General features: G+C 31.9%; 3 protein-coding genes across 4 annotated transcripts; 1 reads left to right on the top strand and 2 right to left on the bottom strand.

Moving 5' to 3' along the window:
• The first annotated feature begins 1,011 nt into the window (after positions 1-1,011).
• On the top strand, positions 1,012-3,596 carry LOC143152345 (zinc finger CCCH domain-containing protein 15 homolog). Its single transcript, XM_076322352.1, has 7 exons — positions 1,012-1,175; positions 1,306-1,513; positions 1,674-1,912; positions 1,998-2,201; positions 2,326-2,500; positions 2,585-2,779; positions 2,859-3,596. Exons 1-7 carry the CDS (start codon positions 1,107-1,109, stop codon positions 2,966-2,968), a joined length of 1,200 nt encoding a protein of 399 aa, XP_076178467.1. The 5' UTR covers positions 1,012-1,106; the 3' UTR covers positions 2,969-3,596.
• Mttfb1 (mitochondrial transcription factor B1) lies at positions 2,956-5,551 on the bottom strand. The gene is made up of 3 exons (XM_076322353.1): positions 4,777-5,551; positions 4,525-4,678; positions 2,956-4,313 (listed from the first exon to the last, which is right to left on the bottom strand). Exons 1-3 carry the CDS (start codon positions 5,405-5,407, stop codon positions 4,061-4,063), a joined length of 1,038 nt encoding a protein of 345 aa, XP_076178468.1. The 5' UTR covers positions 5,408-5,551; the 3' UTR covers positions 2,956-4,060.
• LOC143152349 (cytochrome c oxidase assembly factor 3, mitochondrial-like) lies at positions 5,401-6,455 on the bottom strand. 2 transcript variants are annotated; one of them, XM_076322363.1, is made up of 3 exons: positions 6,332-6,455; positions 5,895-5,984; positions 5,401-5,819 (listed from the first exon to the last, which is right to left on the bottom strand). In XM_076322363.1, exons 2-3 carry the CDS (start codon positions 5,923-5,925, stop codon positions 5,548-5,550), a joined length of 303 nt encoding a protein of 100 aa, XP_076178478.1. In that variant the 5' UTR covers positions 5,926-5,984; positions 6,332-6,455; the 3' UTR covers positions 5,401-5,547. The 2 variants fall into 2 exon arrangements, with proteins under 2 accessions (XP_076178478.1, XP_076178479.1); XM_076322364.1 differs by having other exon boundaries at positions 5,888-5,984; positions 6,332-6,373.
• Between the last annotated feature and the right edge of the window lie 9,372 nt (positions 6,456-15,827).

Raw genomic sequence — 15,827 nt, 5'->3', positions numbered from 1 at the left:
TTTTACTGCCACGTGAAAACGTACCTTTAATCTTGCATGTAAATGAAATTAAAGACGAATAAAATACTTATATAGATAAAAATTTCGAATAATGGATAAAATATAAACAACTTTTTATCAGTTATTGGTTAAATTAAAATTTTTATTAATTAAATTAAATTTTGCTTATTTCCAAATAAAACAATAAAAGAAATGAAATGTAATTTTATAAAAAGAAGTATATTCCGTTATAGTTTTGCACTATACATGTCCTTTACATTCATATATTTATTGTAAACAAATAAAATAATGCAAATAAAATGGTGAAATTTTATTAGATTTATTAATAAACTATTGAAATTTAAATAGTATTTTAAACCGTTCCGATATCATTATACATTATCTAATTAAATGGATTACCACACTAACTGTGACTAAAAATACACTAAAAACGCTATTTAAATCTTAATAGTTTATTATTAAATCAAATCCTAACAATTAATTATGTTAGAAAGTAAAAATATATTTTTTTATTCAACTTAAAATTCGTTCCATTTCGTTTTTCTGTTACACATAATTATTTATGATAAGCTATGTATACTTTAATGTCGATTAAATTAAATATTTTTGACTTATGAAACCCGTTTCAATAAAAAAATAATTGTATGATAAAATTTATTTACTTTATAACAGTAATATTGTATGATAAATATGTTCATTGTTCGTAGAACAAAGCATTATTTGCAAATTATAGCAATATGCTATAATTTTAGCGAAATATAAAATTATTGTAATTATTTATATACATTTTATCCTGTTAAATTTTTAAATTAAAGAAATATCGTCGTAAGTTAAATTAAAATTAATTTATCTGTAGATCTGTTAAAAAATATATTTGTCCAATTAAAAAACTGAACTTCATGTTATGCTAAACACATTTAATGCATCTGTAAACATACATATATGTATATATGTGCTATATATGCACTTTATAGTCTACTCTACACTATTCATTTACGTTTACCAATCGAGTAACGAATTGTTCCATGATCAGAAGATTCATTGTAATTGCAAATTCTGTCGTTAGATTTTCTTCTGATACTTTTAAATACTAAATAGTGAATGAAATGCCACCCAAAAAAGCACCTGCTCCCAGTAAAAAAGCGGAGCAGAAGAAAAAGGAAAAAGTCATCGAGGTATGTGAATACAATAATTTTACATTGCTAACCTAAAACATAATATTCCATATTTTGAATGTGTGCACGTGGGCAATTATTGTTTTTTTTTTAAATATTTTTGTTAAATGTCATTTTGTTTTTTCCATAGGACAAAACTTTCGGTATAAAAAACAAGAAAGGTGCCAAACAACAAAAATTCATTCAGCAAGTAGAGAAGCAGGTAAAATCAGGTGGTGTTAATCCACGGAAATTAGAAGATCCTAATATTAAAAAGCTTGAAAAAGAACAAAAATTAAAGGAGCAGAAAGAATTAGCTCTCATATTTAAGCCTGTGCAAACACAAAAAATAGATAAAGGTATTAAATAAGTAAGATTATTGAAGAGATCTAGTTAAGAGAAAACATGATTGTCAACAATTATTCAAATGCATAAAATTATTGTGTACTATTATTTTTATAACATTTTTTGTACAAGTGCAAAGCATAGAAGGTAAGTAATGATCATTCAAATTTTCAGGAACTGATCCTAAGTCTGTAGTGTGTACATGTTTTAAACAAGGACATTGTACAAAGGGCGACAAATGCAAATTTTCTCACGATTTAAGTGTAGAAAGAAAAGCAGAGAAACGTTCATTATATTGTGATATGAGGGATGATGATAAGGAAACTGATACAATGGATAAATGGGATGAAGATAAATTAAAAGAAGTAGTAGAAAAAAAACATGGCAGTGGCAATCGTCCAACTACTGACATTGTGAGTAAAGTGTATACAATATTTTAATATTTATTAAGCAATGATTTTCATATGCTAAAAGAAAAGAGAAATATTTTAATTTTAGATTTGTAAACATTTTTTGAAAGCAGTAGAAAAATCGAAATATGGGTGGTTTTGGGAATGTCCATCTGGACAAAAATGTATTTATAGGCATGCATTACCATCTGGTTTTGTGCTAAAAAAAGATAAGAAAAAGGAGGATAAAAAGGATGAAATTTCTTTAGAAGATTTAATTGAAAAAGAACGAGCTAACTTGGGACCAAACCAAGTATGTATATTTTATAATAATGTGTGAAATCTTTTGTTCACTAATTCAATACAAATTTTTACTAAATGTGTTTAAATGATGAAATTTTAAAAAATGAGCTGTAATGTATTATTTGACTTAACAGACTAAAATAACACTTGAGACATTTTTGGCATGGAAAAAAAGAAAACTAAAGGAGAAGAAAGAACAAGCTATTAAAGATGAAGAAAGAAGACGAAATGATTATAAAGCTGGTCGTCAAGTTGGTATATCTGGTAGAGAAATGTTCTATTTTAATCCTGATCTTGCAGCTGGAGATGGTATTTTCATTATTATTTTATATATTATGTATTTGTAATTTATAATATAATTATGATAAAATTTGTTTTTAAAATATTTTCCAGGTATTGATGATGGAGATGAAGCAATAGATAGTTATGTCCGTGAAGAAGATGAAGTAGATGAAAGGATTGAATATAGAGAGCTTGATATGGACAGGCTTGCACTTGAAGCTAGTGAAATTGATAGTACTGGAATAACTGTGGCGAATGTAGATCGATTAAAACATAATGAAGTTACAAACAATGAAGATTCTAGTGGTATATATAAAATACATGCATTAATTCAGTGTGAAATACTAATTATTAGTGATACTGATATAGTATGTTTTTTTAATAGTTACTTTAGGTGAAGGTGCAGCTGCGTTAACAATTAATGAGAATCTGTTTATGGAAGAAGATTTAGAAGGTTTAGAAGAGGAACTAGAAGACTTGGATTTAGAAGAGTGATCCAATTATTTTATTTAAAATCTTCTCCTTACTGTGTGACTTCATTTATCTGTACTCTTACAATACACATATTATCAGCATATTATTCACATATTCACTAGTTTCAAGCATGCTGCATTGTACATTGTTATTTACATTTTATTTACAAGCAGTATATTCACACATAATGTATATATAAAGAGCTGGTCTCGTGCAAATCACTTTGAATTAAAAATTTAATGTATTTTAATGTAACTATAATTTTCAGTTTTTAATGATTAAAAGTATAGTTTATAATTTTTTAACATATCTATAAATTGTTCAGCGTTTATTACCTTATGAGAGTAAAAACCATGAAATTGTATTATCAATACGATAGTAATTAAAATATTAATGTAGTCAAAATGGTTTACTTTTGACAATATATTACCTTAAGCAATAGGTAAAATGCAAGTTTAATACAGTGGCGAGACTAGCAGATGAAACAAGACATATATTTTCACAAAAATATTCACATGTGTAATTACTGAGAAGATTGAGCAGAATCGGTATTAAATAATTTATAGACTGCGATTTATTTCAGGTTTTACAACGTACGCGTTATATCTTTATATTCGCGATATGTATGAATAAAAGTAGATATGCAAAACCTTGTTGTATATTACTGCAATTATTTTTTAAAATACTAGTAACAAGTGATACTAATTTTGTAGAAATTAAAATTATTTTTATTTTCTTTTAATTGTGGGATGAAATAGAAAAATCTTAACCACATACAATTATAAACATGTACATTAAATGTGTAGTTGAGAAAATAATATTTAGGCTATTGTTTTTCAATTTTTCTGTATTATAGATAATTTATATAAATACGTTTTACAGGTAAGTAGAAAGAATAGACTTGTGCATTTCCAACTAAATCATTTTCTATTTTATAAGTTTGCAAATATTTTGTATGATCATATATACTAATATGTTACATACTTATTCTTTTAAATGATGAATAATAGCATTTTTTCTTGCAAGAAATACAATATTAATTATGCATTTCATTTATTAGCAAAGTAATTCTTAAATTATAACTCATAACATATAACAATTAGATGAGGTTTATCAATCAGACTGTGGTTCTACATATTGAACAACATTTATGTTTTGTGTGAGAGATAATGATAATAGTTTTCGAGAGGTACGATACTCGTATAAGTTGATTTCTGGATGTTTTTCTATTAAATATTTGTACGCAGTAACAAGTTTGTCAATATCCTCTACTGTAAGCTGCATTGGTCTTGTTTTTGGATTCAAATCAGTAAGCTTATACATTGTTTGACTTAATTCCTGTCGAGAATATATTGGAAACAGTGTTCTGTACAATCAAAGTTTTTGAATTAGTTGTACAATAATTTTACAATATATATGTGTGTGTGTGCGCGCGCGTGTGTGTGTGTGTATATATATATATATATATATATATATATATATATATATAAGGTATCCATATTCTTTATGAAAAATGCTGTTTAATAATACTGAATATCTTGTAATTCGTAATATATTTTTATACAAATTGTACTTACTCAATGCCACGAATACTATATTTTTGACGAAAGCTAAAAATGTGTCGTGTAACTTTTTCAAAAATATGAAACTCATGTTTTGTACGTGGAATAGCTAGAGGTACAAATGATACAACACCGACATCAACCTTTGGTTTAGGAATAAAGGCTTTACCTGTAATTTCAAATGGATAACAGAATAAAGTTTTTATATGAAATGATCTGAACATGTACATTGATTGTAATATCAAAACTAAAAACTTTTTCATGTACCTGGTATAACAAAATGTAACACTGGATGTGTCCAAGCTTGTGCCATTACAGATAATCTACACCTTTGGATATTTAGAGGTTCAGCTACTAAACGCTCAGCAACTTCTTTTTGAAATGTTAATGTCATTTTGGCTCTTCCAAATGCCCAAGGACCTCTTCTTTCACTGATTGCATTTAACCATTTTATTATTAAAGGTGTTGATACATTAAATGGTAAATTACCCATTAAATAAATATCCGGTGTTTTATCTTCCCAAGCTTTCATTTTGGTTGTGGGAAAAAGATCACACATGTTTACTTTCATGATATCATCAAAAATAATATCCATTTCACCATTAACTGTTGCAAAAGCATCAGCTAACATCTCTAATATTGGTTTAAACCTTTTGTCTTTTTCTATAACAATTAATTTTTCTGGGTGTTGTTTTAGAATTGACCTAGTTAATCCCCCAGGCCCAGGGCCAACTTCTAATACATGGCATTTTTCAAGATTTCTTGATTTTCTAATTATTTTATCTGTTAAATTTTCATTTAAAAGAAAATTTTGTGAAAGATTTTTCATTGCGCGTAATTTATAGAGTTGTAATATTTCTCTTATAGTTGGAAGAGGTGGCAATCTAAGAGTTGCCATTTTTGTCTTTTTATTTAGACTTATGATTATCTAATATTTATGTATCTACTCTAAATTTACAGTAAAAATTTATCTTCTCATTTTCCTGTATATATAATATATGAGAGATATTTTTAAATTCTAAAGTTTCACAAATATTTTTAAACTTTGTCAGTTTTTGTTTCAATTATTGTTTCAGGTTTCTGAAAATCATCTAAAAATGTTTCTTGTTTCACTGCATTTATAGTATAGAAGTAAATTCCAAGTACACCAACTGCTAAAGAAATACCAAATAAAGCATTACTTTTACGATTTTTTTTATGTTTAATTGCTCTTTGAAAATTTAGTTCCTCTGCTTGTTTTAGCAATAAAACTTCAAAAGGTCTTAATTCCTCTAGTTTAACCTTTGGCATAACTTCACTTTGTTTTGGATCTAAAAGTCAAATAAATTATTTAAAAAGTAAAATTATGACAAAATATTATGTAATCATCAAAGCTTGCCATTCACCAAGATGCATTTGTTGAGATTTCTTTTCCATGTGGTATAACGAGCAATAAAATTATTTCTGTTTATATATTTCGCTTTTCGTTGATATTCCTAATAAATAAAAATAACATTAAAACATTTTTATAACTTTCAACATGAACAATATTTATTGTGCTTGGTTACGTATTTTATTTTTAAATAATCTATATTAGTATATCTTTTAAATTAATTGAAATATGTTTTAAATTATGAGTATTAAGTAAAATATGTTTTCAATTGTATGCATTATAATTTCGTAATAAGTACAGTAAAATTTAACTGAGGTTATCTTGGAATATTGAAGTTTTTTTCGAAATCGGAAGGTACGTTAAAAAATAACACAGAAATATGTCTTATAAGTTGTAATTTAGAAATTATTACTTTAGAAATCATATTATTAAAATTTATTACACATTTACCTGTTAATTTTGAAATGAAAACGTGAAATTCTAATGTAAAGTCCAAGATGTACTGTGATACTATACACGCATGCGCATTTAATACTAACTCGTGCAGGAGACTATAGTATTAAGGTACTGCAGACTGTAATAGGAAATACAGTTTTTAAATAAATAAAGCATTCTGAATGTCAATTTGATTACTAGTTAGCATCATGTTAAGAGTTTATAAAAGAATTGAATAATGACAACACTAAAGTGATTTTATTTAATAAAAGGTAATCGAGGAGGGGAAATATAATTTTACGGTTCACTACTGTTATAGATATAATGTGTATTATGTTATTAGAAAGTTATAAAAAGTTTCAATAATAATAGGTTAAAATTTACATGTTTAATATTAACGATGAAAGCAAAGAATATTAAAAACAATTAACAGGTTTCGTTATGAAGTAAGAATTAGCTTTTACATTTTATAAGAATTTGTATCATGGTTATTGAGATGTAAAATAAACGAAAATATGAAAAATTACAAATAGACATGTATATATTTGTACATGTAATTTCTGTGATATTGGTTAAAAAACGTGTCTGACCATAGACAATCGTAATGTTTTTGTGCGGAAAAAAGTCATCATTTTTATAATAAGGTTATTTGTGGTTTTATCTCCTACGTTTTATGCAAAGAAAAGTATAGCTGGCAGAGACGCTTAGCGTCTCATGAATTCAAAACTTAATATGCAAAAACATTTAAACATATATATTTCTTTCTTCAAAATATCATGCTTTATTATTATAAGTATGCCATTTTGAAGAGATAATTCTTGGGTGTTATGGGAGCATGTTGAAACGTAAATTTTACTAACGCTATCTGTTTGCACTTAAGGCATTGTCCTGACTATATACCCGTGTAATCACACAACTCCAGTCGCTTCAATTTCCTTCATAATTTCTAAATATTACTGCTGCGAATTACTACCGACACCAGTTCGATAGTTGCAGACTCACATCCGTACTAGCCTAAATATTATACATAGATACATAGGCACTTGGAATCTTTTTCGTCGTACAATAATTTTCCACTTCCTTTTTGTTTAATAATTGGTTAACGGAAATTTAATTTTTGGTTAAATTTAACCTTTTCTTTGGAGCAATAGTTGTAATTTGTCGAAAATATGATTCAACAGTAATAAATTACGTTTCGTAGAAAGTATCGTATACGATTTACTTAATAGATCACTATGTAGCCACTATAGTCTGTTTTTGATCGTTTCCTTATAAACTGGTTGAAAAATTCTCTTACAATTAAATGAAAATATATTTTTAAATACACATTAATGTATATAGATAGGTATAAAAGCATGCATTACTAAGTATATGCGCATTACATTGTACATATGTATCTACATACGAGTATGTATTGCCACCCTTCACAGAATACGATTAAATAAAATTAACAAATAATTTGATATGAAATTATGTATATTTATAGTTGCGTGTTATTGAACACAAGATTAAAATGAAATGTTTGATATGTCTATTTTATATTTTACACAATATTTTCTCTTAATATTTGACTTCAAATTGATTTGACTGTTTATTCAATTCTTCTCCCGAAAACAATTACAATTATAAATGGTTAAAGGCAATATGATCATTTCCTTCAATTGTAAAAGGAACTCTATACTTATTTTTACGTAACTGTATACGGTGTTCGAGAAAAAGTGTACGAAACTTCAAGGGGCGATTTTTCATACCAAAATAAGGTAAAAATCAAGTTATTAATTGTTGAAAATACAGATGTTTGAAGGTATTACAAGCAAGGGACTTATGCTACTGTGTAAAAAGTGAAACCTTTCCTTTCAAGTGGTAATGTTTTGTTCATTTTGGTTCTCTATTCATAAAAACAGGTACAGTATCTCAAGAATTTCATACAAATCATAATTAAATTTCAATTATTGACTTCAAGGCATTTTTTGAGGTGTGAGAGTGCATGCAGCGAAGGCATGATTTTCTTATCACGTTGCGCGTCAAATTGTTCAGACACTATTTACCAGTTTTTCGATTCTCTAGCTATAACAATTCTAATATCTTGTTAAATGATCAACAAAATTGCGCGTGAAATTTCAGAAAGGTCTTGTTTATATATTCTCAGAAAAAATGGTCAAAGGACTATCGTTTAAAATTTTACAGTGAGAAGATCCCTTAAATTGGTCATTAATGTTATCGCTATATTATTATAAAGTTATCAGGCGAGGTAGCAATTCATAGCGATTGGAGATTCAAAAGACCTTCTGAGCTATCGCAGAGAGCTTCTAAGATATTTTTTTTTAAGGGAGCCTTTAGGCAGTTCCGTGAGGATTCTGCGGCACTACTCGACAGTATTAACAAGATAAGGGAATGCTCGAGGGAAAACGTAGACATGCCTTGGGGAATGCTTCGCGGGTTGACTATGCAATGTTGAAATCCTAGCAGTGCTCGAAGACTTTCTCATTACATATTAAGAGTCTGCATATAATTATATACAGGGTACTCTATTAGGTAATCGACAAATTTTGAATCAAATTATGCATGCTCAGAATGATTAAATAAAAATCAAATATTTAATTGTCACAAAAATAAACGCTTAGTGGTTTCATAAGGCAAGAGAGTTGCAATGGTTACTAGTATTTCTCCTGATATTTATTTTTTTTCAAATTACCCAGGATCTCTAATATTTGTTTGAACGAAGCTACACTGCTGGTCAAAAGTTTGAGATCGTAACGTAAGAAGACTGTTAACCAGAATTAAAAGAAATATGTTTAACCGTTGTAGGTTATCAATGGAAAATTATTTTCTTATTAGTAAGAGCATCTTACTTTCTTTTGCCACGGATATACACAGTTCACATACGAGCAAATGTTAAATAATTTTTTGCCTGCGTTTCATTAAATAATATTTTCATTGAAATATCCTTTTTCGAACTTTTTTACCGCTGGAACAATTTTAGTGTCAAAGGACACAGTGTTTTATCTTTGGTCGATGACTTTGTACACTAGAGTGTCAATAATAATTAACGAATTTAAATTTGTATTAAATATGTCATTTAATAAATTAATTATTATTTTGTAAATGATCCTCTATGTCGAAACAAATAATTTAAAAATAATTAAAAACACAAAAAAGAATTTACATAAGTTTACAGCAATAGTGATTAGTTAACGGAATCTATAGGATACAAATCTTAGTAAGAGTTGTTAAAAAGCTTGCACTTTTAATGCAACTAGCATTTTTTCACTACACACAATAATTTCATAAAGTATATGCAAATTAATATATTACACTAAAAATATCTAGATTTTCTGCAAAAAAATGCTCTACGTAGTAGATTGTGCATCGTTAATCTTCGAAGGTACGCGTTTCGTGTTCATTTGTCTGATGAAATTTGAATACTTCATAATGTTGCATTACGTTAACAGTGCTGTTCCATTTTAATGGGCCGTAAAACAAATTGAAACGTTTGTCATCACCTATGCGGATACTCGGAATTTCAAAACTTCGTATTAATAATAATTTTTTAATCCGACGAAACATTCAAACCAGAAGCCAGGTAAACAATTTACCAGTCGACAGACCAAAATGTTCTTCGCACGTACTTTTCCGCGGGGAAAAACTGTTGCATGTGTCAACTGTTTACATAGAACTGATCGATATATCACGTAGGAGAGACTGCTATGTGCCAACTTTTCTTCGTATACGAAACGTGTCAGTTTACATAGCGGGCCACCGAGGGCCTATGTATAATACATCTACAAGTTTTTATTTTCGGCAAGCAACAAGCGCCGCTCCTGAAAAACCCATTTCGGTCGCCGTTTTTCGCGCCACCTTTACCCAGTTTCATTACTGGAATTTTCTAGCCAATTGACTCTTGAGATGCAAGGTTTGCAAACCGACATGTCGGTTTTATGTTTGCCTGTGATCCTTTTGAATAGAAGTTAAATTTGAAGGTATAGCGCGACCAATACATTTGAAAACGTAATCGGTTCATCGGCTGTACTAGCGATCGAGACGTGTTTTGTCTGGGAATCCAACAGAGTGTGGAGTGGTAAACCTATCCTGAGCTTCCATCAGGAAAATTTACCTCTCTACACAAATCGTTCACACGATGACTCGTTCATCGTGTTTACCAACAATGTAGTACAATTGTTGATCATGATGTATAATTTTTTAAGGTAAATTATTTTAAATCTCAAGGACGGATTTAGAATTTTATCCAACATATGCGTATTATTGAACGGGTACTGTCATCGGGCAGGGGGTGAACGTACGAAAATAAGTTGAAGAAAAGAAATAACATTTTTCTATTTCAAGTTTCGTTTATGAGCAAATTAAGTTTGAAAATTGCTTCAAGCGCGCATGCAACATGGTCATTTTCGTTTACACTTTCATATTCGTTGTTCTCTGTCATGTTCACATTCTATTTTCAGTTGTACGGCTACCGGCTACTGTTACTGTCGGTGTGTACCAGTCGAATTGTAACAATGTCTTGCTACAGCAATCGTGAATACGTTGATATGGTGGAAGCGTTAGAAGCTTGTAACAGGAGTGCAAAAGCAGCAGCTAAGTATTACAGGCAACGATTTCCAAACGGTTGTGCGTCTGTACATATACATACATACATACCTACATAGCTACATAGCTACATACGTACACATGCGCGCGCATGTGTGTGTATGTATGATAGCTCAAGGCGAAGCCAAGTATCACTTTTCGAATGACTTTGAAGCACACTTGACCTTCAAAATTCGTACTTAATCCTTATTATACCAGGGTGGGGTCCCTCAGGAAACATAATATATGTTTTTTTGATGCCATTTTATAACTGTCGGAAATATGCAGTTTGAAATTTTTCCATATGTTTCATTACTAATCTCAATTGGTAAGGGTAGAAAAGGAAGAAATCAACTAAAATGATTTTTCTAATAAAGTTAAAAATCTATAGAAAAATCTGTACGATTTTTGTATATCGTCTCATGTGTTAGTTTCTTTCATTTCACTTCTCTCAGTAATCGAGTTGTATCGGTAATAAGTTGAGATTATATCGAGAGGTTTTTTAAAGAACCTCTTTGGTAAAGAACATCGACCATCCCACCTTGGTCTATGAGAAGTATTAAGAGAATTTTTTCTTGTTTTGTACACTTTTAATATAGAATGGGTATGCACTAAACGCGGAATTTGCTTCATTTTAGTATGTAAATTATTGTCTTTTTAAAATTCACTTAAATCTGGGAAGAAAAACATTTTTCTACGCGAAATTTAATTATCTATTTTTAATGATTTCCTGAAACGTGGCGAAAATTCAAATAATCAATTTATCCATATTCTGAATACGATCATGATCAATTAAAAATAAAACTACTTCATTGTGCGTATAAAATAATGTAAAATAATTGTTAATAACACTTGCATCTCGATAAACAGTGTCAGAATTAGTCTCACTTACACTGGTACTTTCTTGAATAAACTTTGAACAATATAACCGGAGGGAAAGTTATTATTTATAGTGCGAAAAAGGAAGTGTAAACAACTTGCGATATAGTTTGATGAAATAAGGAGCATGCGTAACAGATTCTTATTAATAACTGTTCTTAAAGTTTCCTGATTAAAATTTCAATGGAAACTTTTGAAATGTTTGCATCTGGTTCTTTGAGGTTTCTCGGATAATTGTTCAATATCTAAAGAAGCTTGTGACACGGTGTTAGGCCCATGAATAAGCATTTTATGGAGGGAAAACCACGAATAACCTTTTACATATATATAATAGTTTGACTTTCATGGTAATAGTCTGTAAAGTCTTTCACGTACAAGAACTGCACTGAGCTGCAGATAAAATTTTCAGAGTTTTCAACTTAGGCCGTAACTTCCTGTTAAGAAGACACAGTGACTGTGCGTAGAAACACAATGTTAACGAATAATGAATGTTCCCAGCAGCACCACTGTACACTTTTCCTTTGACGAAATTCGATAGGTGATATCGTTCAACCACTCCACCCATTCCATGATGCGAGGACTCCGATTAAAGTTTGCGTCATTCATCCTTCGTCCTGCACGGTTGATAGAGCCATACTTTATCCGTTGAAAGGAATAACATGGTGTGAACATGACTATTGTATCAGGATTTCATCTTATCACTGAACACCCAGAAACGGCAACGAATAAATTCATGGATCTTTCTTATCCTCTCTCTTATCCATGCCGCATATTCGTGACCCGTCATTCGATAAACCCATCTGGCAAGAAGTGGCCCCTTTCTCTCCTGAGCTGAAGTATTATTTTCAGCGTGGAACTCGCTCGAGCCATAGGATCGTTTGCTGCTTCGAAGATGGGAGCCCTCGAGCCGATTGAAAACAATGTGGTTGCTGGTTGTTCCTAGGAGTAGGATGACAGAAGTACTAGAGAACTCTCGCTATACGCCTGCGGGCACTTTTTGAACGAATAAGACTCTTTCCATAGTGCGTGATCGTTTTTATTGGGCCTTTTGTCGCAGAGATATCGAGGAGTAATGTTGTTATTGTGAAACAACACACTCCTTCAGCGAGGAGAAAAAACGAAAGTAAAGGTAGTGGAAAATTTGACGATTCGCATTATCGAAGTATCTCATCCAAGAACAGGTAAATTTTGGTGGTAATGATTTACTTCGCAAAGTGATTGGAAGTAATCTTGATGGAAAACCAGCAAACGATGACAATAGTAAAGGCATTCTTGACGTAGGTCGGCCGACATGGTGTGCATTCGCAGATCTATTTTGATTAGGGTCTCAGCTGTCTTCAGCTGTTAGGGGCCAAGAAGATACAAACGACTTCTTTGCACCAACAGTCGGATGGTCTTGTGGAACATCCGAACAAGACTTTGCTACAATATTTGGCGATGTTTTTAGCACCGTATCAACACACTTGAGACGAATGGATTCTTTTTTTTTTTTTTTTTTTTTTTGGGGTCTTTTGTTCTTTCCGCTATGAATTGATGTGATCGACGCCGTTGATAATTCTCAAAAGTAGTGAACTGTGTCTGTCCCCGGATCTCTGAAGGGAGGCTCCATTAGAGGAGGCCAGAGGGCAGCACAAATATGTAGCCCAGAGGGGGAGAAGATAAAGAGGATGAATTTATTCGTTGGCTTTTCGGGGTGTCCAGTAATAAGAAGAAATCCTGGTACGATAATTATGCTTACACCATGCTATCCCTTTCAGCAGACACGGATGATTCTGATAACCGTGCAGAGCGAAGGGTAAATGTTCCAAACTTCAATTGGATTAGAAAGGTTCAACCGTGGTGGAACGATTGAACGATATTATCTGCTAGATCCAACATTCGCGAAGAGGGAAGACGAAAGTGATGCGCATGAATCGTTCGACGAGGTATGAAGTCCTCTTCATTCTCTTAACGGAAAGAGAATGTAACTGAAGAGACAAATTCACAAGATGTGAGAAAACACAAGCTCGCAATTTAAAGAACGAAGGGACGCGGAAGGTCTTTCAAGCTTTTCAAGAGGTAAGAAAAGAGGCTAAAAAAGGTGAAAGGTTTCGACCTTCGGGGGAGCGCTGTCCGGGAATGGGATGATTGTCGTCGACCGAACGGACCCTTTAACGGAGAAGGGGAAACCCTATTCCGAAGTCATGGTTGTTCTCGAGGTCAGACCGAAATGGGGAATTCGTCTGGAGATCTTTGCTCTAGAGCAGACATCGCCGTTGCAAAAGACCAGGGGAAGGACTTTTGTTTTGACCTCGACGCCTTCTTCTCTTCTGTATACATTACGATTTGGGTATCAATGAACACATTACTCTAAAGGAGGTGTGAGCAATTTTAAGAAGTCCCTTTCTTTTTTCTGGAAGGGTGTGTCTCCCGAAGTCGATGTATGGGACATCGATGTACTGGGCCCAAAAGTATCGAGAAAGGACGATTTTTCGCTAACTGGAGGTGCATTCTAGGAGGGTCTACGCGAGAAGTTTGCAAGAATGAAATTCTCAAAGCTCGAGAGTAAGGAGGAAGAACAAGGATCCAGAGAAATGAAGTTTTGCTGTCCAAGAGTACTGATGTCACGACTAGAATTTTGGACGACTTTCTCTACGCAGGGGAACAAATGGAAGATGTTAGTTGTCCAAGAAAGGCTACCGAAGAATAATGATTCTTTTGGAGAGACCCTTGTTGACGCACGAATCGGCACGATGTCGGTGAACCCGTGCAAATTACGTTAGATGAAAGCTAGTTGCGGCAAAGAAAATAACGGTCACTGATTTACCGATTGTTTGTTTCTTGAAGCTGAGCAGACAAAGTCCTCGAAGATCCTCCGAATTCCTCCATTGTGTAACAAATAAGAACACTTGAGATTCCTAGAGGACCGAAGATCACGTGTGCGTCATTTACGATTATGGTGTTTAATTGGTTTGTTACATCGAGAGGTCGTCAGGAAATTTCAAAACATTAACGAAGGAAAATTAGCGTTAACACCTCGAGCATGTACAAAACTAAAATCCAATTATCGACAAGCGTTTCCACTCTCCCACAGCGCCATAGTAAACGTTTGCGTTTACGTAGAATACAATTACATTCCATGCACATCAGATGCTATTTACACATTGTAAGCACATCAATAATAACACGAATTGAAAAAGGATAATTATTTATGTGTTACTTCAATTAAACATTATAATTCTAATATTAAACGTAATACGCGAATATTACCAGTGTGTCCTGAATCAAAAATACATAATCTCGTTACAGTCGCAACAATGAAACGTGACATTTACTATATCAATTTAACGTAAAGGGATATTTTAGACAAAAGTATTGAGTTCCACGGCGAAGGAGTGGGAGATTGAAGGCACGGTGAGGACGAATGTTTTTTTGGGAAAGGAGAGTAACGTTGCAAGTTCCGCGTGCACGCGAAGCTCCAACTCTGCGTACAATCGAAGAAAAGCTAGTCCTTGGTTACCGACTAACGGTAATCGATTCCGCGGCAACAGTTTGGAATTAGTATTCGAACGACGCAGGACCCATTTAAGTTCAATACGATTCTAACTATTTATCGTTATTTCGAACAAGTATTGTTTAGAGTTGTAGCAAACGTTGTTAAATAAAGCGACTTTAGGGGAAGAAGACTTCGAAGCGAGATGCACACTTCAATAACTTTAACTCGTTGAGGAGAAACATAACCTTCGAGGAAAAGTTATTATTTATATTGCGGGAAGGGGAACATAAACATCTTACGATAAAGTCTGACGAAATAAGGAATATGGGTAACAGATCCTCGTTTGTACTGTTCTTAAAGTTTCTTGATTAAAATTTTAGCGGAAATTTTTTAGATATTTTTATCCGATTCCTCAAGCTTTCTCGGATAATTGGTCAATAGTTAAAGGAGCTTGCGATACCGTGTTAGGCTCATGAACGGGCATTTTATGGAGGGCAAACCACGAATAACCTTTTAGATATATAATAGTTCGGCTTTCGTGGCAATAGCTGTAAGGTCTCTTACGTACAAGAG

Source organism: Ptiloglossa arizonensis, chromosome 10 (assembly GCF_051014685.1).
Source record: "Ptiloglossa arizonensis isolate GNS036 chromosome 10, iyPtiAriz1_principal, whole genome shotgun sequence".
NCBI classification, from domain to species: Eukaryota; Metazoa; Arthropoda; class Insecta; order Hymenoptera; family Colletidae; genus Ptiloglossa; species Ptiloglossa arizonensis.
This window is presented reverse-complemented; position numbering and strand designations above follow the sequence as displayed.